The sequence below is a fragment of the Grampus griseus genome, assembly GCF_964374135.1.
Source record: "Grampus griseus genome assembly, chromosome: 2".
Lineage (NCBI taxonomy): Eukaryota > Metazoa > Chordata > Mammalia > Artiodactyla > Delphinidae > Grampus > Grampus griseus.
Genome location: NC_139018.1, coordinates 144,835,025 through 144,860,930, shown reverse-complemented (window position 1 = coordinate 144,860,930; position 25,906 = coordinate 144,835,025). Strand labels below are relative to the sequence as shown.

The following is a 25,906-nucleotide window of genomic DNA, read 5'->3' as shown; positions in this document are numbered from 1 at the left end:
CCTTGGGCCAGCCACTAGTTCCTGTGTCCTTGTCTGGAGAAACATCATGGGAGAATCTGTCTCACAACAGTGGTTCTCAACGGGGGCGATTTTGCCTCCCTGAGGATAGCTGACCATGTCTGGAGACCTTCTCAGTTGTCATAACGGGGGGGGGGGGGGGCGGGGGCGGGGCGGACACTGGCATTTCACGGGTAGAGGCCAGGGATGCTGCGAAACACCCTTCTATGCACAGGATAGTCCCCACGACAAAAACTGTCCTGGTCTAGGGACCTCCCTGGTGGTCCAGTGGTTAAGACTCTGCACTTTCACTGCAGCGGGCGCAGGCTTGAACCCTAGCTGGGGAACTAAGATCCCACATTCCGCGTGGTGTGGCAAAAAAACCCCCCACAAAATCCTGGTCTAAAGGACAAGAAGGCCGAGGTTGAGAAGGCCCACCTCCCAGGCAGTGTTAATGGGGCTGCACACACCATGGCCAGGCAGGGCACAAACTTTGCAAACTGTAAGGTGTAAATTACTGGTAAAACCGTATTTCTTCGATTCCAAGATGCCATTGTGTGTAAAAGGCACTCTTGTCTTGATGACTAATTATCCAGTACAAAAAGGAAACACAATCATACGAAATAAATACACTGACTGTGAGATGTATCCTGATGTCAGAAATGGTAAAATGTAAAAGAAAACGTGCATTTTGGAATCAAGGAATCCGGCACCACTATTATCATCATCCCAGCTACCGCACGTCTCAAGACTGTTCCTGTGCCTCTCCTGGGAAATGCCCTGACACCTTGGAATTTCTCTGGTAGAAGATGGAGGACAAAGCTGACCTGCCCTGGGGGTCTGGGATGTGTAGGGGTCGGTCTTGTGGGTAGACAGATGGACAGACAGACAGACCTCCTGCTCCAGCCAGGGGTGGCACGTGAATGCCTCTGCAGTGTGGTTCTCCAATTTAAAAAATAACGGTGACAAAATGACACACACTTACTTTTTCAGAGCTTCTCTCAGATTCTTAAATCTGCCCTCTGACGACACAAGCTTTTGGAGCTTATCAATCAAAGTTTTTGTCTAGAAGGAATTAGAAGCATTTACTAGCACACAGCACACAGCAAGCCCCGCGACTCTGGCCCACACTCCGGGGCTTTGCTTTGCCTCCTCGAGATAGGGCACGGGGATCTGGGGACTTCCTGGGTCTGGGGACTTGACCCTGGACTCCTGAGGAGGCAGACACGGATTTTTGTTTTGCTTGCCCGTGTTCATGCATCTTTCAGAAACATGGGAGTAGGGTCAGGAGGGTCCCAGTGTCAGGGTCCTGAGAGCTGGGTGGTTGGGAAGGACTTGGCGGGGGTAACTCCAGGGACCTGGACCCGATACAGTGCATGGCCGATGCATCATCATCACGATCTTTCTAATGACTGTCCCCAAAAGATGTGACCATCTTCTCATACCTTCACTTTGCTATATCAGGAGCACCACCCAGATTTAAGAATCAAGAAAAAAAGATGGCAGGTGAACTGATCATCAAAGGAGAAAAGACTTTGATGGAGAAGAGGAAACCCTGCAGCAAAGGGTCCCATCCGCCAAATGACCAGGCCAGGCCCTGCCGACGTGTCAGGCCGGAGCAACTTGGGTGGCTGGAGTTTGTCTTAAGGGACCAGCTGTGTGCCACAGAGCATGTCCTGGGTGGAGCCTGGCTCTGTGCTTCTCCTGCATGACCTGGGGAAACCCCTTCACCTCTAGGTCCTCAGCGCCCTCATTCATAAAACGGGGAGATGACTAGTGACCACCTTTCCAGCTCTAATCCTCAGAATCCAGAATGTGGTTGAGAAACCGGGCCAGAGACCAGCTGTGCATCTTATTACCAGAGGGGCTAGTCAGCCTGGAGGGGACGCTGGCCACAGAGGCCAAGTACACCCCTGATCGTCGGGTCTAATTTTTATCTGAGAAACCTGCCTGCGGAAGACGACAAGCTAAATCTTCCTTCTGATGGAAGAAGAGGTTGGTGTGCACTCTTCAAGGAGAAAGGATGGCGGAGCACACCCATCTGCTCGGTCCCTCCTATCAATCCAAAGTCTTGCCGCCTGGTTTGGACTGACCCCGCTCAAAGCAAACATTTATTCTGGATCTGGTGAAAGAGCCGCAGGCCAGGATGGAACGAGCCCCACCAAGCCAAGGGCAGGTGATTCTGCTTTCACCTGCGATGACCCTTCTCAGACGCCCAGGCCAACCTCCACCCCAGGCTCTCAACGGCCCTCCTGCACTTCATCTCTTTCCAGAGCTGTGCTCTTGCCTCCTCTTCTTTCCCCTCCACCTGCAGAGACATGAGATGCTGCAGCTTGAGGCCAGATGTGGGGTCTGAGTGACCAGAGCCCTCAGTGGACTCTGTCGCCCACCCTCAGCACGCCCGTGGGCAAGGTAGCGCTCCACTCACTTTGCTAGGTTTTGACCTTCGTATCTGGAAAACGGGAGGGTAGGTCCAGGTGTTCCTTAAGGGCAATACTTGTTCAGACAGTCCAGAATTGTGGGTGACATAAAAGCTACACAGCCACGTAGCATCACCACGCTTAGAGACCATGAAAAGGTACAAAGGATATTCTGGTGGGTGGGGTTTTTGCATACACTTGGGGCCAATTCGTGGCTCTGAGGTGGGCACACTTTGATTTCTTCCGCACCTGCATGCTTACTTGAGGTGTGTGTCTGCTCCTCTTCCGGTTATTGCTCTCTGTCCAGGAAGGAGATGTGTATCCTGGGAGGCCACTGGATTTTCCCAGCTGCTGCTTAGAAAGTGTGTTCTGACTTGAAGCAGCTCAAGCACCTTCTGGTCATGCCAGGAGCTTCCATCCTTTGAGGCTCACTGGGCTAGCAGGCCCCCTGGGGCCTTGGGCATCTCTGCTGGAGTATGGACACCAGGGAGCCGAAATATGGGAGCACTTGGAACACGTCTCTGAAACCAGAGACCAAGCAAGGAGCCTGCCTTGGAAATAGTGTCAGGACGAAAGATGATTATATATGGCCTCGTAAATACCATCCTTTCCTGTTCACCAAACAAGACTTCTGGATGGCCAAGGCTGCTCCTTCCAAAGAAGCCAAAAAGTATAGTTAGTCAAAGAGAGGCTTATGTCTCTACTGAAATCCAACCATTCCAGGGAGAGGAAGCACATATAACTGCATTAGTCATCTGCATCATCCTATAGAGATGCATCATCTGATCCTTTCCCGAGGGAAAGTTTTTATTTTCAAAGAGGATGGGAAGAGAGGTTGGAAGAAGAAAGGGGAGGCACCGGACATCCCAAACTAATTCTGACTCTTGCCGAGGCTAGACTGGACTTGGACACAGGCTCTTCTGCTTTGGGCTGGCACATGGAAGGGAATGATAAAAAAAAAAAACTAGCTGCAGAAATGTGGCCATCTTGGCCTATGGGATACCTGCAGAGGGACAGTGAACTGTTCCTGGTTGGTGTTGACCAGGCCACGGCCATGGCTACCCAGAAGCTCTTGGAGCCGGGCACTATGCACACGGACAACTATAGCGCAAACTGAAGGGCTGGGGGAAGCCAGTGTGGTCCAGTCTGCCATAGAGGGTGCAGGCCTAGATGTGTTTTCAGAGGCATCTTTGATTTTTGGACCAGGCTGGCTGGCCCTAGGTCTTGAATGACATCCCGGAAGGCAGGACAGATCACACACCTTGACCTCTAACTGCTCTCCATTTGCACTCTCCTCAGAGAATGGAAGACTTCAGGATGGTCAAGGCAGTTCCCTGCCAACTCTATGACAAGGGTGACGCTGGGGAATGAAGCCAAGAAATTCCCACACCCCCAGAAATGGGGTAGGAAAATGGAGCCTGGTCTGTGGGCTTCTAGAAAAGATGACATCATTCTGATGGAATAGGGCAGGAGAAGAAAGATGCTGACCTGAAATGGGTCCCTCAGACTCTGCCCATAGCCACGTCTGAACCTCGACAGGCCGACCAGCCTAGATGACTTAGAGGTTCTGTGGCAGCCTTGCTCAACCCGACTTCAGGAGTTTATGACACTGTGTGCCACGTGTGGCCAGATGTGCCTGCTCACCTGAGCTCCCGCACTTCCAGCCTCTGTTCTTTCTAGAAGCCGGCTCACAAGAGAGACATCTTCTGGTTTTCGTCCTGACCTTGGCATCTCTGTGTGCTAAGCAAGAGGCCCAGCCTCATTGGATGGAAGGGGTACTTTGCAGTCCTGCTGGAATCTGGAGCTGCAGTGATTGGCTGGCAGAGGAAGGGCAGCAGAGATGTCCCAGGGCTGTCCTGAGATTGGCTGCTTATCTAAGTAGGAGGGACTTATGGACCTGCTGCCTGCCTGGGGAGTAGAATCATGCCCTGCCATTGGCACGAGGAGAGTAGTGAGGGGCAGGGGAGAAACAGAACAATGAGGGGGGTAAGTCCAGAACGGTCCAGATGGGACAGGCCCCTTGGAGACCCTGGGCCCCACACAGCCCACCTGGCTGTAGGACCAGAGACACTATAACCAAGTTACTGGTGCCTTTGGAGGTTTACCCTGTCCCTTGGTGGTCACTGTCCAGCTTTCTGCCAACATGCAGGCTGGGGCAGGGACATCCAGTGTACCCAGAAAGGAGGTGGCCTAAGTGTCCCGTTGTGCTCTCCTTTCAGGAGATCTGCCTCCTCGTGACCCCAGGGCAAGGAGCTTTGTTCCTGAGGAAGATTCCACCTTATGGTTTTTCAGAATCAGGTTCTGAGTGAATAAAGATCAAGCCCATATTTAAGATCACACACTATCTAATGGGTAACAGGGACAAGTTAACCCTCTGGGGGCCAGAAGGGCTGGTGAAATCAACATCCGAGGAAAGGACTTGCAGGATCATCTGGCCACCATCTCGGTAACCTGCAGATCTGGACTGAGATCCCCAAGAAGTCACCAGTCTTTTGTCCCAACTCAAGGAAAAGAGTGTTGGGACCAATAATCATTGTCCTATATCCCACTTTGGCATATTGATTATTCCAGTGGGAATTAAAGTCCCACAAGGTCCTAGTGCCACATCCGTTGGCCTCACATCTGGTCCCAGGTGAAATAGGAGGAGAGGTTCTCTGTTTTACCTGGGAGTACTGGCCCTCACCCTGTCCTTCATCCACCTATGGATGGTGGCCCTCTGGTCTCTCCGCCCCAGCCCCAGCCCAGACCATCAGGCCAAGCTGGCTTCCTGCCCGCACCTGCTTAGAGACTTTGAGCCATGTCTTTTTCAGCCGGAAGATTGCGCTCCGGTTCATGGATGAGGTGATCTCCAGAACAGCATTGTAGTTGTGTAAGCATCGGCATATGTCAGCCACGGCCACCCACTTCTCAATGGCGCTCACCCTCGCATTGATGTCCTCATTGCGGATGATTTCTGAAGCAATCAAGTTACTGATCTTTAAGCCCATGCAATAAGATAAGAAAAAAGTAAAAGGAGTAAGTATTGTTAAGATGATAAATCACCATTATTTGCAGATTAAATGATTGTCTGTTTGAAAATTCCTGGAAGAATGAATTGGAAAACTGCCAGAACAACCAACAGAGCTCATTAGGGTAGCTGGTTAAAGACTCAATATACAAAAATAATTTTTTTTTTATATATTAGCAATACCAATTAGAAAATACAATGAAAAAAGATACCATCTTCAAAATACCAGTGGGAATCTGTAAATTACCTGGGACCTGTAATGAGAACTATGTAGGATGCTACATGAAAAATAAATAAAAATACCTTTTATTACCAAAGGTAATAAAAGAATTGATTAATGAAGGAAAAGATTAGATTCCAAAATGGAAAGGTAAATATGTCTTTTTTCAAAACTAATGTACAAGTTTAATGCAATCCAATAAAACACGCAATGGGAGTTATCTTGAAAACTTGACAAAGTAATTCTGAAGTTTATCCAGAAGAACAGAGAGTTAAGAAGAGCCAAGCTCTGAGGGAAACTCCCACCATACAACTAAAGCTTGGATAGGACACACACTTTGGGGCATCCCTGGTCTCACATATCCAAGGACTACTCTACCCCTGCACAGCAAACAATCACATACACACAAACAAACTAAATGTGGACTGGACCTGGAGCAGCCAGGGGGTAGGAAGCTGGGGCCAAAACATCAGGGAGCTACAACCACAAGGAACTGGGGCAGCAGGAAATACTGGACCTCCCTGTACATTTCTTTGCAATTTCCTATGAATCAATAATTTTTTAAAAATAAAAAGTACAAAAAACACGACTTGTTATTAAAAAAAATAAAGGTGATTAAAGGACAGTTACCAATGAATATAAATTGTAGGGCTTTACCACCCAGAAATATTCTTCTTTAGAAAAATTTCTAAGGGATGCATATAAAGAAGAATGAATTATAAAACTATTTAAGAAGGGAAAACTACTGAAGAGAATTCGGGAGGAATGGTAGTACAAATTAGCACACATATTATAAACCTTAATTAAATTGAAGTAGTATTTTTTTTTCCATAAAGAAAACACTGAATTCAAAACAGTTTTACATATGTTATATAACTTTTTTAAAGGAATAGAGTAGTCAAATCTTCCAGAGAAGAGAGAAAAAAGGAATACCTGTCAACTTATTCTATGAAGCCAGTACAATCTTGATACCAAATCCAGATACAGAAAATACAAGAAGGAAAAATTACACATCCATTTGTTTAATATAACATGAATATTTTAGATTTGTCCATGGAACACAAGAATGGTTGAATATTAGAGAAAACTCTGTAACTGTCATTCATCACATCAACAGATTTAAAGGAGAAAAATCATACGACCATCTCAATAGATGCAGAAAAATTTTTGATAAAATGCAGTATTCATTTATAGTAAAAACCACTATGAGCAAACAAGGAATAAGAAAAAGAATTTCTTTAACTTGATAAAGAAACAAACATTATCCTAAGCAGGGAAATATTAGAAGCATTCTCTTTAAAACCAAGAACAAGATTCACTGTCACCATTTCTGTTGAACACTGTCATAAAGGGCCAGGTCTGGAGGCACCCAGGATGCAAGCGCATGCACTCAAGGGTGAACAGTCCCTTAAATTTTGCCCCCTGAGCACCTCGTTCAACTTACCCTAGTTCTAGCACTGATACTGGAGATCCTAGCCGGTACCAATCAATAAGATAAAGAATTAAAGACAACAGGACTGGGAAACAGCAAAAACAAAAGCAAACCAAACCCTGTGTCAGGGAGAGATTAAGAAACAGAGTTTCAGGCCGTGAATATCACCTTCAAAGAGGTACACATGCTGTGTACCTGAAAACAAAGGAAGGTGGATTTTAACAGAGATGGCCAAATACCAGGTAGTGATGAGGGTAGCCCTCTGGAGGTGGGTTGTGGGGGTTCAAAGCAGGCTCTCCTGCTGATGACTGGGGGTGAACTTTAACTTCCTTGAGCCTCGGTTTCTTCATCCATAACAGAGAATTAAACAAAAATGAGAATAACAGGATTAAATGAGATGATGCTTACGAAACCCTTGGCGTAGTGCTTGGCACATGGTCAACATTCAATAAATGCTCACTTCATATTCTCACCTTTTACTTACGTGATTCCTGGGCACACACTGGGGGAGGGGGTGGGGGGGGGGAGAGGGAGGGACTTTTTATTTTTGGCCGCGCGGTGCAGCATGTGGGATCTTAGCTCCCCGACCGGGGATGGAACCCACGTCCCCTGCATTGGAAGTGTGGAGTCCTAACCACTGGACCACCAGGGAAGTCCCCGGAGAGGGACTGTTTTTGCTGCCTGGTGCTGTGGTTGGACTTTTGGGTCAGGCGTCGTCCGACTCAGGCCTTGTGTGTGTTTCCTGGGGCCTCGCCCACATCCATCGCTTCCTCTCTCCTGCTATACATCCTGCTCTCCATTCTACGGCTGTGTTCCCTGTCGGGCTCCTCCCCTGAGCTGCAATACCTGGGTCCTCCTTGTTTCCTCCAGGCTGCCGAGGACCTTCCCAGGATGAAGGTCCACCCCCGGCTGTGCGTGACATGATGCGGCCTTGACCAGGCGGTCAGGACAAGTGGACTCATATGCCTCCACTTCCGGCCGTCAAAAGCTTTTGTGTTGATGGTTAAATTCATCAACAGAGGAATGAAGATGCTGAGTGCAAATGCCCTCAAGGCTGTCACAAGGCTGGGGGTAGACGGGTCCCTGCGGCTGCAGGGGTTGGAGCTTGGGCAAATGCGGGGAAGTTGCCGGGAGAGATTTCTTCCTTCTGGCTGGGGCCGTAGAGCAGAGGAAGGCCACGAGCTACCAGACACTGGTCAGGAGACCTCAGGTGTCTGCCCTGCAGAGGCTCGGTTTCTTTGTATCTAAAGTGTGATAACAGCCTCCATCTTTTAGGATGGGCGTGAGCTTTAAATGAAATTATCATGCCCATGAATCACAGAGCTGGAGAGGACCCAGGTGGTCTGGTTCTAGCCAGGTGTACAGCCCGTTCAGAGGGTCTCACCGAAGAGAAACCTGCAGAGAAAGGCACTGCACCCGCTCCCCCACCCCCATACTCACATCATTGAAATGCTTAGTGGTTTTCATGATATAAGGGGTCCTTTCATTCTTTTCCAGTTTCATCCATCCTTGTCCGAAGAACTCCCTGTAGGAAGAAAGGGAGAAACCCAGGGTGGATGAGGTTAGGTTTGCCTTGCTGATTTCTTTGCTTTGAGTTCTCTGCTTTTTGAAGTTGTCATTTCTGGGGAGTAACTTTCTGCAGAGCCCTCGAGTGGAAGGGACCCTGGGGTCAGGTCTAGCTCTGCCTCGTACCAGCTGTGTGGCTTTGGGTAAGCCCTTGATATCTCAGGGCCTCAGTGTCCTCATCTGTGAAACGGGAATAGTGACAATACTTTTCTTACAGGGTTATTGTGAGGCTGAAATGAGATATGGTGCGATGGGCACATCAGATCTTGTTTTGGATCTTGTTTCTGAATGGGAGAGCTCCCGTTTTAAAGTCCCCTTGCAGAAGCTGGTCTGTAGAACAGGGAGGACAGAAGCCCACAAAAAAGGGCCAGATGGAAGTACAAAGGAGCTTGCAAGCCAAGCCAGCAGCGTGCTCTGGTAATGGTGACCTCATGGGACCATAGACCATCCAGGCCTCCAGGAGAAGCTCCTTATTTGATAGTGACTGTGAGAGTGACCTGGACAGTTCCATGGGCAGGAGGGAGCAATAACTACTGTCAGAAATAACTGCTGTCTCTACATGCAGGAGATGCGGCAGGTTTCTAAACTGTCGACACTCTCTGTCTCGGTGAGGTAGTGCCCCAGTCAGTGGGGGCCTCTGTGTGTGCCAGGTGGGGCTACCTTTCTGGAAAGCAGAGATCAAAAGTCCTACAATGATTCATAACCTCAGAAGCGGTGATTCCAATTTCAGGAAACTATTCTAGGACAATTGTCAGAAATTCAGAGACATATTTAGTTACAGGGAGGTTTACCCCAGCTTTAAATATAAAAGTGAAAACTGGGAACAAGCCCATGGCTTAGTGCACTGCTGGAGAATACTGTGCACTTATTAAAAACGGTGTCTTTACAGATACCATTTTGGTGTACCGTTAGGCGAATAAAGGGTGGTACAAAATTATGTAGGTGGTATAGTTACAATGAACAGCTGGGGGTGATTGACTACAGGCCAGAGCAGGTAACAACCAGGCCTTGGGGCTGCTTCAAAGTCCAGAGAGTCCCCCCAGAGTCTGCTCCTGCACATGCATACACACCGACACACACTCATGCGTGTGTGCACATTTGCTCACATGTACGTGTGTGCACATACGTGAACACATACTCCTTTTCTAGACCTCCAGGAAAGGAGCACCGAATTAGAGACGCTTCTGGAAAAGTGTGTGTGTGTGTGCGCGTGCACGCGGGCACGCGCGTGTAGCTGGCAGGTAAGGACGGAACTTGGGGACAGGAAAGGGGATGGGATCCTCTCTCATCCCTGCCGGCACATGCATTTTTGTTGCAAGCTGTGGAGGATCGATCCATGCAGCTCTGGAAATCTACTGCGCATGCTTCAGGGATGGGAATTCAGCCAAAGACGGTGCCCGAGGAGGAAGGGTGGGGTGTCTGAACCTGCACCCACTCACTCATAAGGGATCTTCTTGAAGACCAGGTGGTCCAACAGGGTCAGCTGCTCCGCGATCTCCAGGGCTGAGTGGTTTTCAAAGGGCTCGGCCTTCACGCCTTCAGCCTGAGAGGAGCAAGGTCCCAGTTAGGCCCATGAGGGACACCTTCTGGCTTTTTGGCCACTTCTTGGAGGGCATCTCCACCTCGATTCTGGTGAGTGGGTGGGTGGGGCGTGACTGGGGAGGCCCCCCGCCGGCAGACCTGCCGAGGGGAGATGAGGACGGGATGGAGGGGACTGGGAGTCACTGTCTGTGGTGCCCCATGTGTGTGTGTGTATACGTGCACGTGCAGGCCTGTGCTGTGCTTCAGGGTCACTCGTTTGGTCATCACTTGCCCCCAGAGCATGGACGAGACGACAGAGGCACCCAGAGACTAATAACTAGCCCACGGCAATCAGCCAGAAACAGGCCGACTGAGACCCGAACCCAGGCCGTCCGACTCCAGGCTGTGATCCGTCTCTCCCTTCAGGTCCTGTCTGGGTCCACAACTGGCTCCGTAAAATTTCTTTTTTTTTCTTTTTTTTTTTTTTTGGCTATGCTGCATGGTGTGAAGCTTGTAGGATTTGTGGGATCTTAGTTCCCCAAGTGGGATTGAACCTGGGCCCTCGGCAGTGAGAGCGTGTAGCCCTAACCACTGGACCGCCAGGGAATTCCCCATAAAATTTCCTTTTAACCTTCATTAGCAGAGAAGAACTCACCGGTGTGAGTGCCTCCTGGGACAGTGCCCCCGTCCTGCGCCCAGAAGACAACTGTCTGCCTTAGCCCTGGGTACCATGCCGCCGCCCCCAGGGCCACCATGGACACCACCTTTAAAGGTGACCACTACCTGAGCCCCCAATCAGGGGAAATCCTCAGCAAGCACTGGCGAGGGGGCCGGTGTCCCCACGGCAGGGATTAGACAAGAGGAGGCCCAGGGCACAAAGGCCTCTGGAAAGTCTGCTGGATCTGGGAGAGGCTGGAGGGAGCTAGAGAAAATAGGGGGAGGGGACAACTGTGCAGTCTTGGGAAGAGAGTCAGGACCAAGGACGCCCCTGTTCTCCCCCTTGGGGCCAACAGGGCTGCGAGGGAGGAGAGGGGCCAGCTACCCTGCCCAGAGCGCCCGGCCAGCCGGCGGAGCCCCTGGAAGCTGCACTGATCACAAGGAAAGTGGGGTGACCCCGAATCAAGGGAACAAGCCCCCCCCTCCTGGACGGAGTCTCTCCCTCCCACTTCTCGGCAAACAGTCATCCAGAACTGCCCTGCCAGGTCCCCGCGAGACACCAGAGACAGAAAGACCAGAAAACACGTCCCTGGCTTCAGGAGCTCCAGTCACAGGACCAGAGCAGGGACAGAGTGTGGGAAAGCCGAGGAAAGGGCTCCTACTCCAGCCTCTGCGTGGTGTGTGTGTGTGGTGTGTGTGTGTGGTGTGTGTGTGGTGGTGTGTGGTGTGTGTGGTGTGTGTGTGGTGTGTGTGTGTGGTGTGTGTGGTGTGTGTGTGGTGTGTGTGTGTGTGGTGTGTGTGTGTGGTGGTGTGTGGTGGTGTGTGGTGTGTGTGTGGTGTGTGTGTGTTGGTGTGTGGTGGTGTGTGGTGTGTGTGGTGTGTGTGTGTGGTGTGTGTGCATGTGTGTGTGTGTGGTGAGGGTCCATGCATCCCCCGACACAGTCACCCTGGGCCAGGAATGCTCTGTGCAGAAGCCCAGATGCAGGAGCCCGGGTGTGAGGGACACGATGCCAACAGGGGAGGACAAGTTCTCAGGAAGGCAGCGGGGACGTGGGGACGAGAGCAGCAGGTGCCTCCTGGGACACCGTGTTGGGGGTCAGGAGGCTCATGGGGAGGAGCCCCCAGCCTCTGAAGCAGGGGCGGCAGGCGGGGAGCTCAGCCCGCTCCTGAAGGCCCAGGATGGCTGAACTGTCAGGACCAAGGGCCAGGCTGGGCCTGGGGAGTGGCCTGCAAGCCAGGGTGGGGTGGCCCAGTGGCCGGGGGCACTGAGCGTTGTGGAGAGGCACAGAGGAGGAGCGCTGGGCAAGGAGGAGGGGCGGCTCCCCCTGCTTCCTCCTGGCGTGGCCAGGTGAGGGCTGAGCCTGGCAGCAGAGGCTTGGAAAGTTGTCACAGCAGGAAGCCTTCTGCTCTCTGGTGAGGCCGTGGGGCCTCCTCCACACTGGACGTGCCCCTTGCAGGCCCTCTGGCCTCTGCGAACCAGGTCAGGGCCGGGGGCTGTTCGGCGGGCAGTGCTTTGTTCTGGAAGAGCCTCAGCTCTTCATGAAGGAACAAGAGGCCCTCAGGCTCTTGAGGGGCAAACATTCCAGTCGGGCCCCTACTGGGAAACAAGAGCAGAGTGTAGCTGCTCCCCTGAGCTTCCCTGCGGGGGGCACATGTGGCTTCCTGGGGTGCCAGTCCTGCAGTGCTGCTCTCAGGGGCCAGGGGCAGGCAGGGTGCCAGTGTTCCATGGATGGCCTCACCCGACCCCGAGCAGGGAGAACGAGCTCCAGGAGTCAGGAGAGGGGACAAGAGGGGAGCAGCGGGCTCAGAACCCAGAGGCCCAAGTCCTCACGCTGGCTACTTGGGACAGAATGGACGTCACTCGTCCAGCTTGAGAAGCAAGCCAGCGGGGGCCGAGGGGCCCGCACGGGCTCCACCTCCGGGGAGGTTGGAGTTGGCTTTGAGCTTCGTTGGCTGCAGTGGTGGATGGCAGGGGCCTGGGGCTCTGGGGCGGCTCGTGGTGGCACGTCATCAACCTGGAAATAAAAGTGGGCCCAGCCAGGCCCTGGAAGCCCACAGACCATCGTCCCCTTCCACCGCATGGAACGCTACTGTGAGCTCTGCCCAGGGTCATTTCTAGGCAGGTGGCCAACTGCATCCTGTCCCCTCCAGGTGAGGCAGTGTGGCGTGTGCAGTGAGTTCTGAGTGCGAACACCAGCTCCGTCACTTAGCATAACCTGGGCTGGGTCGCTCCCCCTACCCCTGCCTCAGCTGCCTCCTCCGGAAGGTGGGGATAATGATATAAACTTGCAGCACTATTGATAAGCGTGTTTAAGGCACTAGCACAGCTCCAGCGCAGAGGGGCAGCTCATACACTGAAGGCTTGACTTCCTACCCTCCTCCTTCCAGGGACAATGCGACCAGAGAGAGTTGAGGGGTCAGGGGAGGGATGGGAGACAGAGGATGAAGAAAATGGAGGTGGTGGTGTTATGGGTTGAATTCCCCACCACCCAAAAAAAGATATGCTGAAGTCCTAAACCCTGGTACCTGTGACTGTGACCTTATTCGGAAATAAGGTCTTTATAGATGTGCTCAGGTAAGATGAGGTCATTAAGAGTGGGCCTAATCCAGTATGACTGGTGTCTTTATAAGAAGGGGAAGTTTGGACACAGGGACAGACATACACGGAGGGAAGAGGATGCAGGGACACCCAGGGAGAAGATGGTCATGTGATTATGGAGACAGAGATGGGAGATTCACTGCCACAAGCCAAGCAATGACCAGGGCTACCAGACGCCGGAAGAGGCCCAGAAGGGTCCTTCCCTAGAACCTTTGGATGGAGCACGGCCCCAGCGACACCTTAATTTCAGACTTCGGGCCTCCAGCACTATGAGAGAATAAAATTCTGTTATTTTAAGTCACCAGTCTGGGGTATTTGTTAGGGCAGCTCTAGGAAACCAATACAGGGGGTGACTGAACTCCATCAAGGGGTCGTTGGGTGGGGATCCCGGGAGCCGGAAGGCCAGGGAAGGACAGACTTGGCCAGCGAGCAAGGGGGCAGGCCTGGCTCACCGTCTGTGTGAGCTCCTCCAGCGTGATCTGGCTGTCCCCCGGGTCATCCTGGGTCAGAGTCCTATGGGACGAGAAAGCACAATGAGCCCCATGTGCTCAGTCCCCCCAGCCTTTGGGGCAGCACCACCCCCACCCTATCGTGCAAGGCCCCACGGTCTCGGCGCCCCCCATCTCTCTGTCTGTGCTCTGCCATTTCGTGCGCCAGGAGCCCCCTTTCCCCTTTCTTGTCACTGACTTCTTCTTTTTTTTTTTTGCAGTACGCGGGCCTCCCACTGTTGTGGCCTCTCCCGTCGTGGAGCACAGGCTCCGGACGCGCAGGCTCAGCGGCCATGGCTCACGGGCCCAGCCGCTCCGCGGCATGCAGGATCCTCCCGGACGGGGGCACAAACCCACATCCCCCGCATCGGCAGGCGGACCCCCAACCACTGCGCCACCAGGGAAGCCCGTCACTGACTTCCTGATGGGCTGTCTTCAGGATTCAGCTCCCTGGCTGGGCAAGGTCCCCACCTAGGGCTCCCTCAGCCCCGGGACTTCCTGTGGTCTCAGCCTCAGGCTCCCCATGTTGAAACGGCTGTGTATGTGCCTGTCCCCCCCCCCCCCCGCCACCTCTAGACCCGCCAGGAGCCCCTGAGGGCAGAGTGATGTCCGATTTGTCCCTGTAGCTCTGGTACCCGGCACGGGGCTGGGCATGTGGTCCGTGCTCCTGCGTGCCTGTGGGATGATGGGGGGAAGGAGGGGAAGGAGCTTCAGGACTGGAGGATCAGAGAGGCCAGGAGGGGCTGGGAAGCCGCCCAAACGGGAGAGACGGAGGATGGTGGGAGACAGCAGTGTGGGGGCCAAAGGCCCGGAGGTGGGACGCCGCTGATGGGCTGCTGAGTACAGTCGAGTGGGTCCCAAGCAGTGGTGGGGAATGAGGGTGGACCCTCGGAGTCAGGTCAAAGTGCTGCGCCCTCGTTCCGACAGCAATCGTGAATCCCAGGGATGGGCCTGAGAGCCAAGCTGGGGCTGGGGGTACGCTCAGGAGGCTGCGGGGCCTGGTTGAGTCACTGGCGCTCTCCCTCCAAGGAAGCAGTGGCTCAGAGGAATCTCACCTGCAGACCTACAGCTGGGGCTCGGTGGGTCCACCGTCCACACCAGGGCTGCACAGCCGGCTCGTTCCCCTGCACCCCGGCAGCATCCCACACAAGCTCCCTGACCGAGGGGGACTTTGGCCGATAGGCTCAGGGTCCTGGCACAGCCCTGCAAGCCTCCCGGGAACCAGGAAGAGGTGCCTGGGGGACCTGGTGGCTGACTCTGTGCATGTGTGTGTGCGCGTATGCATACGTGTGTGTGCGTGTGTGTCTAGGGGGCAGGTACTGAAGGCAGGGAGGTGTGGAAGAGATTCTAGGACGCTGAGCCTGCAGGAACGACGGGGCCTGCAGCACGGGCCTTGGGAAAGCAAAGCGGATGGTCTGGCTGGAGGAAGACTGCAGACTGGGTTGTCGGCAGGAAAGTGGCTGCAAGTCTGGGTCAGAGACCGTGACGGCAGGACAGAGAGGGGCAGCCGGAGCCAGGCAAGAGGTGGGGAGGTGAGGCCTGACCGCGAGCCCATGCACCTGGGCAGGGCCGGAGGGCAGCCTGAGTCAGCAGGATGGGAGCGGAGGGTGGACTGGGGCCTGCGCCCGACACCCCTGAAAGACCTGCAGAGGCATCAGCATGACCTCACCACAGCCTCACCACAGCCCTGGAAGTGGGTGTTGTTCGTCCATTTTATTTTTTTTTTCTGCGGTACGCGGACCTCTCATTGCTGTGGCCTCTCCCGTTGCGGAGTAACAGGCTCCGGACGCGCAGGCTCAGCGGCCATGGCTCACGGGCCCAGCTGCTCCCCGGCATGTGGGATCTTCCCGGACCGGGGCACGAACCCGTGTCCCCTGCATTGGCAGGTGGACTCTCAACTACTGTGCCACCAGGGAAGCCCTGTTTGCCCATTTTACAGAGGAGAAAAACGAGGTTCAGAGAAGGGGCTTGCCCAAGGTCACACAGCGAGTCACTGTCTGAGCCAGCAGGGCTTGGATGTGGGGCCACCTGACCCCTGACCTCCATCAGGAGAGGCAGTCTGGGGCAGGAGGAAAAAGGACAGGTTTGGGGACAATTTAACTCAATTCAACAGACATTCCCTGAGCACCTAGAAACAGGGGCTTGCCGGTGCTGTTCAACAGAACCCTCCTCAACGATGGGAATGTTCTTTATGCTGCCCAGTACGGAGGTACCAGCCACCTGTGGCTCGTGTGACCAAGGAGCTGAATTTTATTAATTTATTTTTTTTTAATGATATTCTTTTTTTTTTTTTTTTTTTGGTCTGGGTGGCATGTGGGATCTTCCCTGACAAGGGTTGGAACCCAAGTCCCCTGCAGTGAAAGTTTGGAGTCCTAACCACTGGACCGCCAGAAAGTCCCAGAACTGAATGTTAAATTTTATTTAATTTTAATTAATTGAGATTTCACACCTATATGTCGCTAGTGGCTACCACGCAGGACGGCAATGGGCTAGACAGGTGTTCGCAGTGGGTGTGGATGGAGAAGCAGACACCCTTCTTGCCTCAAGGGGCTCAAGGCCTGACGGGGGCAGGCAGAGGGGAGAACTGCACATGGATAGCCCACTCGAGAGCCTGGCTGCCCCGAGATCCTCCCAGCACACCTGCCTGAGGCAGTCCTTCGGCCTGGGACTGTCCCTCCTCGCCTCCCTGCCTCTGGCCAGCCGTCCGGAGGCCGAGCGCAGGGCCGCATCCCAGCAGGCCGACCTCAGCCCTTACCTGATGATGTTGGCTGCAGCCTTCCGCTCCTGGGTCAGGAGCTCCGGGTCGTGCATGACCTCCTCCAGGAAGCTGATCACCTTGCATTTGAGCTCGTCGTTGGTCTCAAAGTCCTGGGGGGAAGAAGGGAGGGCGGCTGTGGCTACTGTTCCCGCTGCCCTGGGGTGGTCCCAGCCCGGCCACAGGAGGAGACTGAGGGTTCGGCTCCTGCCCACGGCAGGCTGCCCGCCTCACTCCCCTCTTCCCTAGCTGCCTGGCCGGGCGTCAGTGGAACCTCCAGACCCAGAGGTAGAAGGCACTGGGCAAGATCAAGGACCATCCCTTGATCTTGACCGCTACACCCCTGGGCCAGGCTCTGGGAGGTATCCCTGCTGTAGACAGAGGTGGAGAGCAGAGGCCCCTCGTCCCCTGGAATGTCCTAGGTCCCCCTGTAGGGGATCTGAGCAGGCCCTCCCGAGAACATCAGGGTGGCTGGCTCCTGGGGTCAGTGGCCTCCGGTTCCCAGCAGCCCGCCCCGGGGTTAGTCCCACCCACCTGAGAGTGCTTGGAGACCCAGTGGCGGAGCACATTCAGGACGCGATTGGTGGCCGCTCTGCGGATCACAAACTCCTTGTCTCCGTTCCTCTGGTCGGGGGGAAAGCCTGGCGGCACATGTGGCAGAGGCAAGAGTGGGGACGCGAGGATAAGAAACAGCACTGGCCTCTAGTCCAGACTCAGACCCCAGATCTGGGGAAGTCGGGCTGCCCCGCATGGCTGCTGGCGGGTGGGCTATGGGCAGGGGATGAGAAAATATGCGACAACCATCCCAGGTTCTGACCGGTGAGACTGGATGTCACGACTTCTCTGTGGACGCAGTCCGTACACACCCGCCCCTCCCGGACCTTGGCACCTTTCAGGGGCTGCTGGAGGCGTCTGGCAGCCTTTCCAGACAGGGCCACACTGGATCAGAGCCCTCCGGGACCCCTTCTCTGCAGGACCAATGTCGTGGCAGTGGGAGGCGGTGGGGATGGCCGAGCTTCCCGTGGGCAGTGGGCTTGACTCCGAGCAGAGGTTTGGAGTAGCAGAGGGGGTGGGTGGGGAGGAAGGGGCCTCCAGACAGGAGGCTCGGCACACAACAAGCCTGGGGCAGCAGTCGCTCCACATTCGAAGGCGGACAAGCCCCTGGGGCCACGCTGTTGTCACCAGCCGTGAGCGATCCCCGTACCTGCGCTAGCCAGGGACATCCTCCGGTACTTCTCCTTGTTTGGGGCGCCCTCATTGGCGCCTGCAGTTGCTATAGCAAAGGCAGAGGCTGCTGACAGGGCGCTGCGGTTACTGTCCAGCTCGCGACAGGAGGTCATGACAACTCCATTGTTATAAGAGAAGAGTGGGAACTCTGTGGAGAGCACGGAACCACTCGTCAGTTCTTCCTGGTCCAGCCCTCGGCTCAGGAAACCAGGGGTCCTGAGGCTAGAAGGGGCCCAAGACGGGCTGGCTGTGCTCACTGCACCCACGGCTTGTCAGGCGGTGGCAGCGGGGTCTGTTCCCCTGCTGGGGTCCCCGGGAAGGGACACGCTCATGCCATGCCATGTCACCCCAGGGCTGCCTCAGAGTAGGGAAAGCCCCTGCCCCCCTCTGTTTCTCCTGCTGAGTTGAGAAGGTCCCACCAACCGTCCACCCCTTCCATCCCTCTGCAGCTCCAAACCCTTTACCTCTTAGGCCCAGCTGGGCACAGCCCTGCTTGAGGACAGCATTGTGAGTTTTCTTCCCTTTCAGTCTATTTGGAATGAACACATAACCTGTCCAGTGTCTGACATGGATAACTCATACTGACGGTCTCCCTGGCACGGTGGGGTGGAAAGAGCACCGCACTCTGAGTCTTCGCCCCCTGTACTAGCTGTGTGGCCTTGGGTAAATTACCTAACCTCTCTGAGTCAAAATAATCTCTGGATAATAGGGATATTAACACCTGCTTCAAAAGATGGATGTAAAGATGAAAGGAGTTAACACAGATGAAAGTACTTAGTATTGTGTGAAAAGCTGTATCTTATGGAAAAACCCAAATGAATTTTTTGGCCGACCCAATATATATGCCATGGAATATCAATGCAATTAATAATAATCATTATTTTTTTAGCAGTAATAGTAGCAGAATCTCACTCCAGAAACCTTAAGCTTCAGCTTGTAAGTCTCTGGAGAGCAATCCATCCTTAGGAGAAAGTAACAGCACTTATGCAGTGAGGCGCAAATGACTGACTTTAAAACTCAAAGCTGATTTCTGGAATCTGGCTGTCTGTGAGATCTGCTTCCGTGTACCTGAGGGGCTGTGGTAGGCCTGCAGTGTGTCTGGGCAGTTTCTCTCTGCAGGTGGGTGACCCTGTGACTTACTGGGTCTCCTCAGAGGGCCTGGGGGGTTGGGGGAGTTCGGGGTTCAGGCTGCACCTTGTATGTGGGACCAGGGGCTTCCATAAGCTTATGCCTCACCTTTGGGTACCTCAGAGCCCCCCTGTATGTGGGGAAGTGCTTAACGGGAACCAGAGACCCAGCGGCTCCCCGAGAACCCTCCAGGGTCATGAGTCTGAGACTTGGGTGGGCATCACCACAACCTCTCGGAGACTTTCCCCTTAGATGAAAAAACAGGAATGTCCCGGCCCCGCTGCAAGGTGTCGGATGTTATTAAAGAGTCTGGCCCAGAGCCTGACATGTAGCAGCAGCTCAGGAAACACCTTCTGAACCTGGATCTTTCCATGAATGAGGCCAAATGCTGGGCCTTCCTGCCCATCTGCGTTGGGTGGGTTAGGTAGTCTTGTCTGAGGTCAGGGGAGTGATTCTGCTGAGTTGAAAAGCAGGATTTACCAGCCAGTGTTGCAGCCCCCCGGGGTCGTGAAGTGCAGCTGGGTTCCTGCACTTAGGAGTCACTCATAAAACAGCAGGCGTGACCCCCACTGGCCTTTCCTCAGCCTGACCCGCCACCTTCTCCCCACCTGGATGGTACATGTCCTCTGGAATTGACCTGTGGTTTCGGGTCGGTGGATTGTACCTGAGGAATTTTTGCTTTTGACCGATTTTGGTGTTGTTGGCGATTTGGTTGGTGATGTCTCAGTGTCACCTTCGTCACTCTGGTTTTGATCGTTATCTGACTCTTCCCTCATGGAGACTTCTGAGCCTGGGAGAAAAGAAGGAAACAATTTGATGTTTCTCAAATCGTCCATGACTTTTACATGCCGGTCTAGAATCTAATGAGGCAAACGGAGTAGGTTTGGCATATACCTGTTGAGGACAGTTTAACATCTTCATTTGCCACGGGGCCCCATCAGACCTTTTACTTGCTGATGGACCTGTCAATCTCCAAGGTGGCTTTTGCTCTGCCAGGGCTCCTCAAACCTTAATGGGCACACCTGGGGATCTTGTTAGAATACAGATTCTGGTTCAGAGGTCTGGGGTGGGGCCCGGGAGGGGTGATGCCCGCGAGGCTGGTCCACGGACCACACTTTGGGTAGCAAGGTACTACCCCACGCCCCGCTTTTTTGGTGTCCGTGTGAAGCATCTTAGTTAGGGTGACCGTCCAGGATATAAAATCCTGCTTTATACCTCTTGTCCCACGCACCCGGTCACTATCAAAAGTGTCCTGGCTTGGACAGTCCCCCTGAATCTTCGGAGACTCATGGTTTTCACACTTCGGGGAAAGCAGATGAATTATATCAAAAGTCCAGCTCTGGCGTGGTGAGATCTTGGTCGAAAACTCTTCACCTCTCTGGTCCTCAGTTTCCCCAACTAGAAAGTAAGTGGAGTTACACCTGACCTTTGTGAGAAGCCAAAGAAAGCTATAGGTCTCCTGTTTAGAAAAGAATGTCCATATGTGTGCATGCACACACACACACACACACACACACACACACACACACACACACACACACAAACTCTGGTGCACAGTTAGACAGGTTCAGGGTCACCTGGATCACTGGTCAAGAAGCCCGGTACGAGGGGCTTCCCTGGTGGCACAGTGGTTAAAAATCCACCTGCCAATGCAAGGGACACGGGTTCGATCCCTGGTCTGGGAAGATCCTACATGCCGCGGAGCAACTAAGCCTGTGCACCACAACTACTGAGTCTGCGCTCTAGAGCCCGCAAGCCACAACTACTGAGCCTGTGCCCTAGAGCCCACGAGCCACAACTACTGAGCCCGTGTGCCACAACTACTGAAGCCCGCACGCCTAGAGCCTGTGCTCCGCAACAAGAGAAGCCATGACAATGAGAAGCCCGTGCACCGCAACGAAGAGTAGCCCCTGCTCGCCGCAACTGGAGAAAGCCCAAGTGCAGCAACGAAGACTCAGTGCAGCCAAAAAATCAATAAATAAAATAAATAAATTTTTTTTAAAAAAAGAAAAAAGTGTGAGATGAGATGAGATGACTTCTCAGGACCGTCTCACATCACATCTTGTCACGCATCAGGCCTGGACTCACTGCAGGCTGTGGCAGATGGAGTTCTGGCCCCTTGACGTTGCCCTGCCAGGGGCTCCGTCCTCCGCTCCTGCGGGACGGCATCTGGGGCTCTCTGGTCGGCTGTTACACTGGTTACTGACTTTCGGCTGCGCCTGTCCCCTATTTACTGTATGCGCCACAGTAAATGTCACTTGGTACCGGAAGCTCCTGGGGGCTTGACCCCTCCCCGGCTTTGCCGTCTGCTGGTCGTCCTGCTGACTTCCCTCTTCTCAACTCAGAGGACAGAACTTCCGACCATCTTAAAATGTTTTTCAAAGGCCTCCTCCTCGAAGGCTGGGGCTTCCATCCAGCCCAGGGTTGTGTGTTCGTGTGTGTACACGCCTGTGTGTATGTATGCACATGTGTGCTAACCAAGACAAGGCTGGCGTCACCCAGGATGTGGGCTGACCCAGCCTAAGACACAGTCAGACAAGCCTCCCAGCAAATGCCATTCTAGAATGGGTGGGCTTCTGAGAGCAGGGAGGGCCGAGCCTGCCCGGCACCACCTCCGGCCACTGCCCCACACCCGGTGTTCCAGGTGTGCTGAGTTTCCCGGTGTTGCCTGAACACACAACACTTTTCCTTGCTTCTCAGTCTTGCCCACTCCATTCCCTTTGTCTAGAATGTTCTCCCTTCCTCCTGGTGACAAATCTAGATCTAACAGGTCCTCCAGGAAGCCTTCTCAGGCTCTCCCGACGGCGTCCCCACTCCGTGCTCGGGGTTCCTCAAGCACCCCTCTAACACCACATGCGTCAGGCGCCCCTGTTTCCGTGTCTGGTCCTGTTCCTCAGCCACACCGTGAACCCCGGCCTGCAGGAGCCCCATCTGATGCCCTCTTCTCTCCTAGGCCCTGACTGGGGCCTGGCCCAGGACACGTCCACTGCAGAGACGGACAGATACAAGGATGCAAGAGGAAGCTGTCATCAGGGCAGCGGGAGGGACACTCATCCCACTTCCTGGGCATCTCTGCCTGCCCCTCCCCGACCCAGGCTCTGCACTGCCACCACCATCTGGCCAGGACCCCCCAGCCTCCCGGTGGGGCTGGGCCGGCTCAGTGGGCCCGTGAGCAAGGGGCGGCTTGGCCCTCACATCCACTCACTCTGTTTGCTGGGAGCGGAGGATTCTTCGGGCTTCTCAGTGCTCATATCGCCCTCATCTGGAATCTTGCTGGCGAAGCTGCTGGACACGTACAGCTTGCTGGTGTCCAGTGTGGCCTTGCTGAAGGGCGACATGGCCGAGTACATGCTGGTGTAGCCGTTGGAGTTGCAGCTGAGGGCGGCCAGGTCCAGGGCCTTGCCGCCCGTGATGATGGGGATGTTTAGGGAGAGCTTCCGCCGGCGGCTCGGGGATGATGTCTTGGTGATGGACAGGGGTGGGGGTGAGGAGAACTTGCGGGTGGCGCGTGGCGACTTGGGGGGGTCGCCGTACAGGAGCTTGTTGTTCTGGCCACTGGCGAACAAGAGCTCCAATGACCTGGGGGGAGGGCCAGGGAGGGGATGAAAACAAACGGTCAGTGTAGGCCTGGCTGCCGGTCCAGGCCTGGGGGTCCCCCGTCTCCTGGGGGGTCAGCGGGGCAGCAACGGCTCCCTCATCCTCATGCTCCCTGACCGCCGGGCTGGTCCTCTGAGTGGGCAGGTTTGAGAGGAGGCCACGCCAAAGGGGCCGGGTAGTTCAATGGGCTGTGGCCAGGTGTCTATAGGCCCAAGTGTCCTGTTCCGGGAGGGGGGCAGGGACTGTGGTGGCGCGGTAGGCCTGCCTGATGCTCCCTCTTTGTATCCCTCTGGCCAGCAGCAGCAGCTGACCCGTGACGCTGCGGGTCTTCCTGACCTGCAGGCTTCTGAGAAACCTCTCTCTGTCCCCCGCACGGGCTCGGTGTCACCAGCACCTCTGACGTCCTCCTCACCCAGGTCCAGAGAGTTTATGGATGAAGCTGAGACTCAGAGATGGGAAATGACTCATTTGATGCCTCCTGACGCTAAACCCAGTGTCCTTTCCACCCCACCTGGGCGCTTGGTCAGCCTCAGGTGTAAACTTGGGGGGCGGGAGGCTCCCAGCAGCCCTGACCACGCTCCTACCGCCTGCAGGCAGGGCCCACAGCTCAGGGCCGGGTTGGGAACAGGTGATATATACATGATAACACAAACAGCAGCTCGTGTGCATGGAATGCATTCAGCATGGGACAGACCTCATCTCTTAATCCTCACGGTTGCCCCAGGGGGAAGGTGCTGGTGTTCCCATTTCACAGACAGGAAACAGGCTCAGAGAGGTGAAGGGGTTTGGTCAAGGCGGTACGGCTGAACCTGCCTCTTCCCACTACAGGCTCTGCCTGCTGGGTGGAATCCCAGGGGGTTCCCAGGTTCCGGCGGGGGGGGGGGGGGCGGGGCGGGTGACCTGCTGGATCCCTCAGGAATGACCTCGATTGCTTTTCAGGCGTGACTCCATCCCGGATGGGGCAGTTTTTCCTGCTCTCTCAGAGCCCTGGGAAGACGGCTGCTGAGGTTTAGCAGGTGAACTGCAGCACTGGGGGGGAGGGGGACACGGAGGGGCTGGGGGAGGGGACGGAGGTGTACTCTGGGCAGCTGGCCTGCGCGGGCAGCAGAAGCGTGGGGCAGGGCGGGGCGGGGGGATGGTTGCCCGGCCCCCAGGCGGCCCTGGGAGTTGGTGTTGTAGAGACGAGGACCCAGCCCCAGTCTCACCCGCGGGGGTGGGTGGGTGGGGGGTGGGGGAGGACTTAGCGGCATCCAGGCAGAAAAGGAAAGCACCAGTTGGCCTTCCTCCTTTCCTGGCAGGCCCCTCCTGGAGCGGTGAGGTTGATCAGGGTCCCTGAACTTGACCAACTGCTGGGTAGCCTCAGACAGGTCCTTCATTCCTCTGTGCCTCACTTTCCCCTCTGCTGGGTGAGAATTGAAAGCTACCTTCCTCACCCATCTCAAACTGGGCTGCGGGTTTGACCTGCCCCCGTGGTGCCTCGCTGGTACTACCCTTGGCTGGGCAATCATCTGGCGAGATGGGGGTAAAGGTCTTTGTTCACTAAGCTGGGTCCCCAGCAGCTGGACTGGTAAATGTTAAAGTTCTGAGGCTGGCTCTTTGGGCTGGCCCCGGGTCTCGGCCAGTCTAGCACCTGACCCTGTCGTGTGGGATGTGCCTGCCCTTAGAATTCTAACCTGGCAGGGACCCTGGGTTCACAGTGACCCCACCAGGCCCCTCAAAGCTTGGCCGGGCTGGGGGTGGGCAGCTGAAGGCTGGTTAAAGCTGGGATGTGAGGAGGACAGGTGGGAAAGGAATGCAAGGGGGGCACCTCCGCCCTGCCTGTCACCCAGACTCAGACAGGGGTGGCCGTGTGGGCTCAACGAGACCAGGGCCCTGGGTTCAAGTCCCCACTTTGCCACAGACTTCCAGGAGCCCTGGGGCAAGCCTCTTGACCTTTCTGGTCCCAGTTGGCCCCCCACAGGGCTGAGCTGTGACAACACAGATGGAAAAGATGGTCTTGAAGCCAAGGCTCAGGTGGCCAGCCCTCCACAGGTGGAAAACCACCCCAAGTGTGCAAAAAGTGACTCTCTTCTTCAGAGCAGGACGTGGTCGCAGCAGAGAGGGGATAAGATTCTCTCTCTGTCTCTTTCTCTCTCTCCCTTCTTCCCTTGACTCCGCCCCTCCTCTTTTTTTCCTTTCTTAAATGGGGAAGGTGGGGAAACCCTGTCCTGTGGAGGAGACGACCCTCCCCCCCCCAAACTCTACCCCACCCCAGGAGCCGGGGGTGGGAGATGGAGAAAGCTGGGTTCGAGAAGCAGCGTCAGGCAGGTCAGCCCTCCCCGACCTCTTTGCAAACGGCGGGCTTGGTTCCTGGGGCAGGGGGGCGGGGCCTCATCCCCCCAGCTCAGGTTCCAGCCCGCTGCCGAGCTCGATCTCCCTCCTGGGCCCAGAAGCTGTGCGGGTCGGCCTGGGAGGAGGAGGCCTGCCCACCTGGCGGGGATGGCACTGATGGGTTTCCTGTAGATGGTGATGAGCTTATCCAGGACCACGACGGCGGTGGTGAAGACGCGATAGGAGTGCAGGAAGGTGTTGAGGAAGTCGATGCTCAGGAAGCGCAGGTCCGTCAGCCTCTCCAACAGCCGCTCCACGCTGGCGTACCGGATCTGCAGCACTTTGCAGGAGTTCATGGTTTTGCTGAAGCGAATGTCCACGTCATCACAATATAAGGAGGCGTCGGACCTGAGGAGGGAGGAGGGACCGAGAAGGCACTTGGGTCTGAAGGTGTCTGAGTCCGTGGCTGTCTCCCCGACCGGGCTGCGAGCTCCCCGAGGGCTGGACCACGGCACACCCATCACTGTCTCCCCAGCGCACCAACAGCCAAGGATGGAGGGACGGATGAAGGACGGGGTGGCTTGTGACGGGAACAAGGAAAGCTCTGGAAGACTGACGTTGAGGAAAAATGGGCTGCAACTTCTTTTTCCCAGTAATACCTGAAGACCTGACATTATAAAACTCTTAGAAATGCTGGATGAAATATAACAAACTTAAAAATAATGTGCTGCCACGTTCACAAGCTATGAAGAAAGTCCGTTCACACAAAAGCATGGACACACATATTCAGAGCAGCATTATTCATAATTGCCCCAAAGTGGAAACAACCCAAATGTCTATGAACGGATGAAAGGATAAACAGAATGTGATCTACCCATACAATGGAATACTATTCAGCCATAAAAAGGGATGGAATACTGATATATGCTACAACATGGATGACTCCTGAGAACATGCTAGGTGAAAGAACCTAGTCACAAAG

General features: G+C 54.7%; 1 protein-coding gene across 4 annotated transcripts in view; it reads right to left on the bottom strand.

Moving 5' to 3' along the window:
• Positions 1-25,906, bottom strand: part of RASGRF1 (Ras protein specific guanine nucleotide releasing factor 1) — a gene marked incomplete at both ends in the record, with an annotated part of 103,349 nt that overhangs the window by 9,982 nt on the left and 67,461 nt on the right. Inside the window, 11 exons of one of the 4 annotated variants that reach the window (XM_082647360.1) lie at positions 983-1,062; positions 5,195-5,392; positions 8,517-8,601; positions 10,082-10,185; positions 13,872-13,932; positions 16,663-16,775; positions 17,197-17,303; positions 17,867-18,037; positions 19,682-19,807; positions 22,223-22,596; positions 25,084-25,332. In XM_082647360.1, the coding sequence (XP_082503486.1) occupies positions 983-1,062; positions 5,195-5,392; positions 8,517-8,601; positions 10,082-10,185; positions 13,872-13,932; positions 16,663-16,775; positions 17,197-17,303; positions 17,867-18,037; positions 19,682-19,807; positions 22,223-22,596; positions 25,084-25,332 (1,668 nt within the window). Of the gene's footprint in view, positions 1-982; positions 1,063-5,194; positions 5,393-8,516; positions 8,602-10,081; positions 10,186-13,871; positions 13,933-16,662; positions 16,776-17,196; positions 17,304-17,866; positions 18,146-19,681; positions 19,871-22,222; positions 22,663-25,083; positions 25,333-25,906 lie in introns of all 4 variants that reach the window. The other 3 variants (XM_082647362.1, XM_082647363.1, XM_082647361.1) reach the window with 3 other exon arrangements.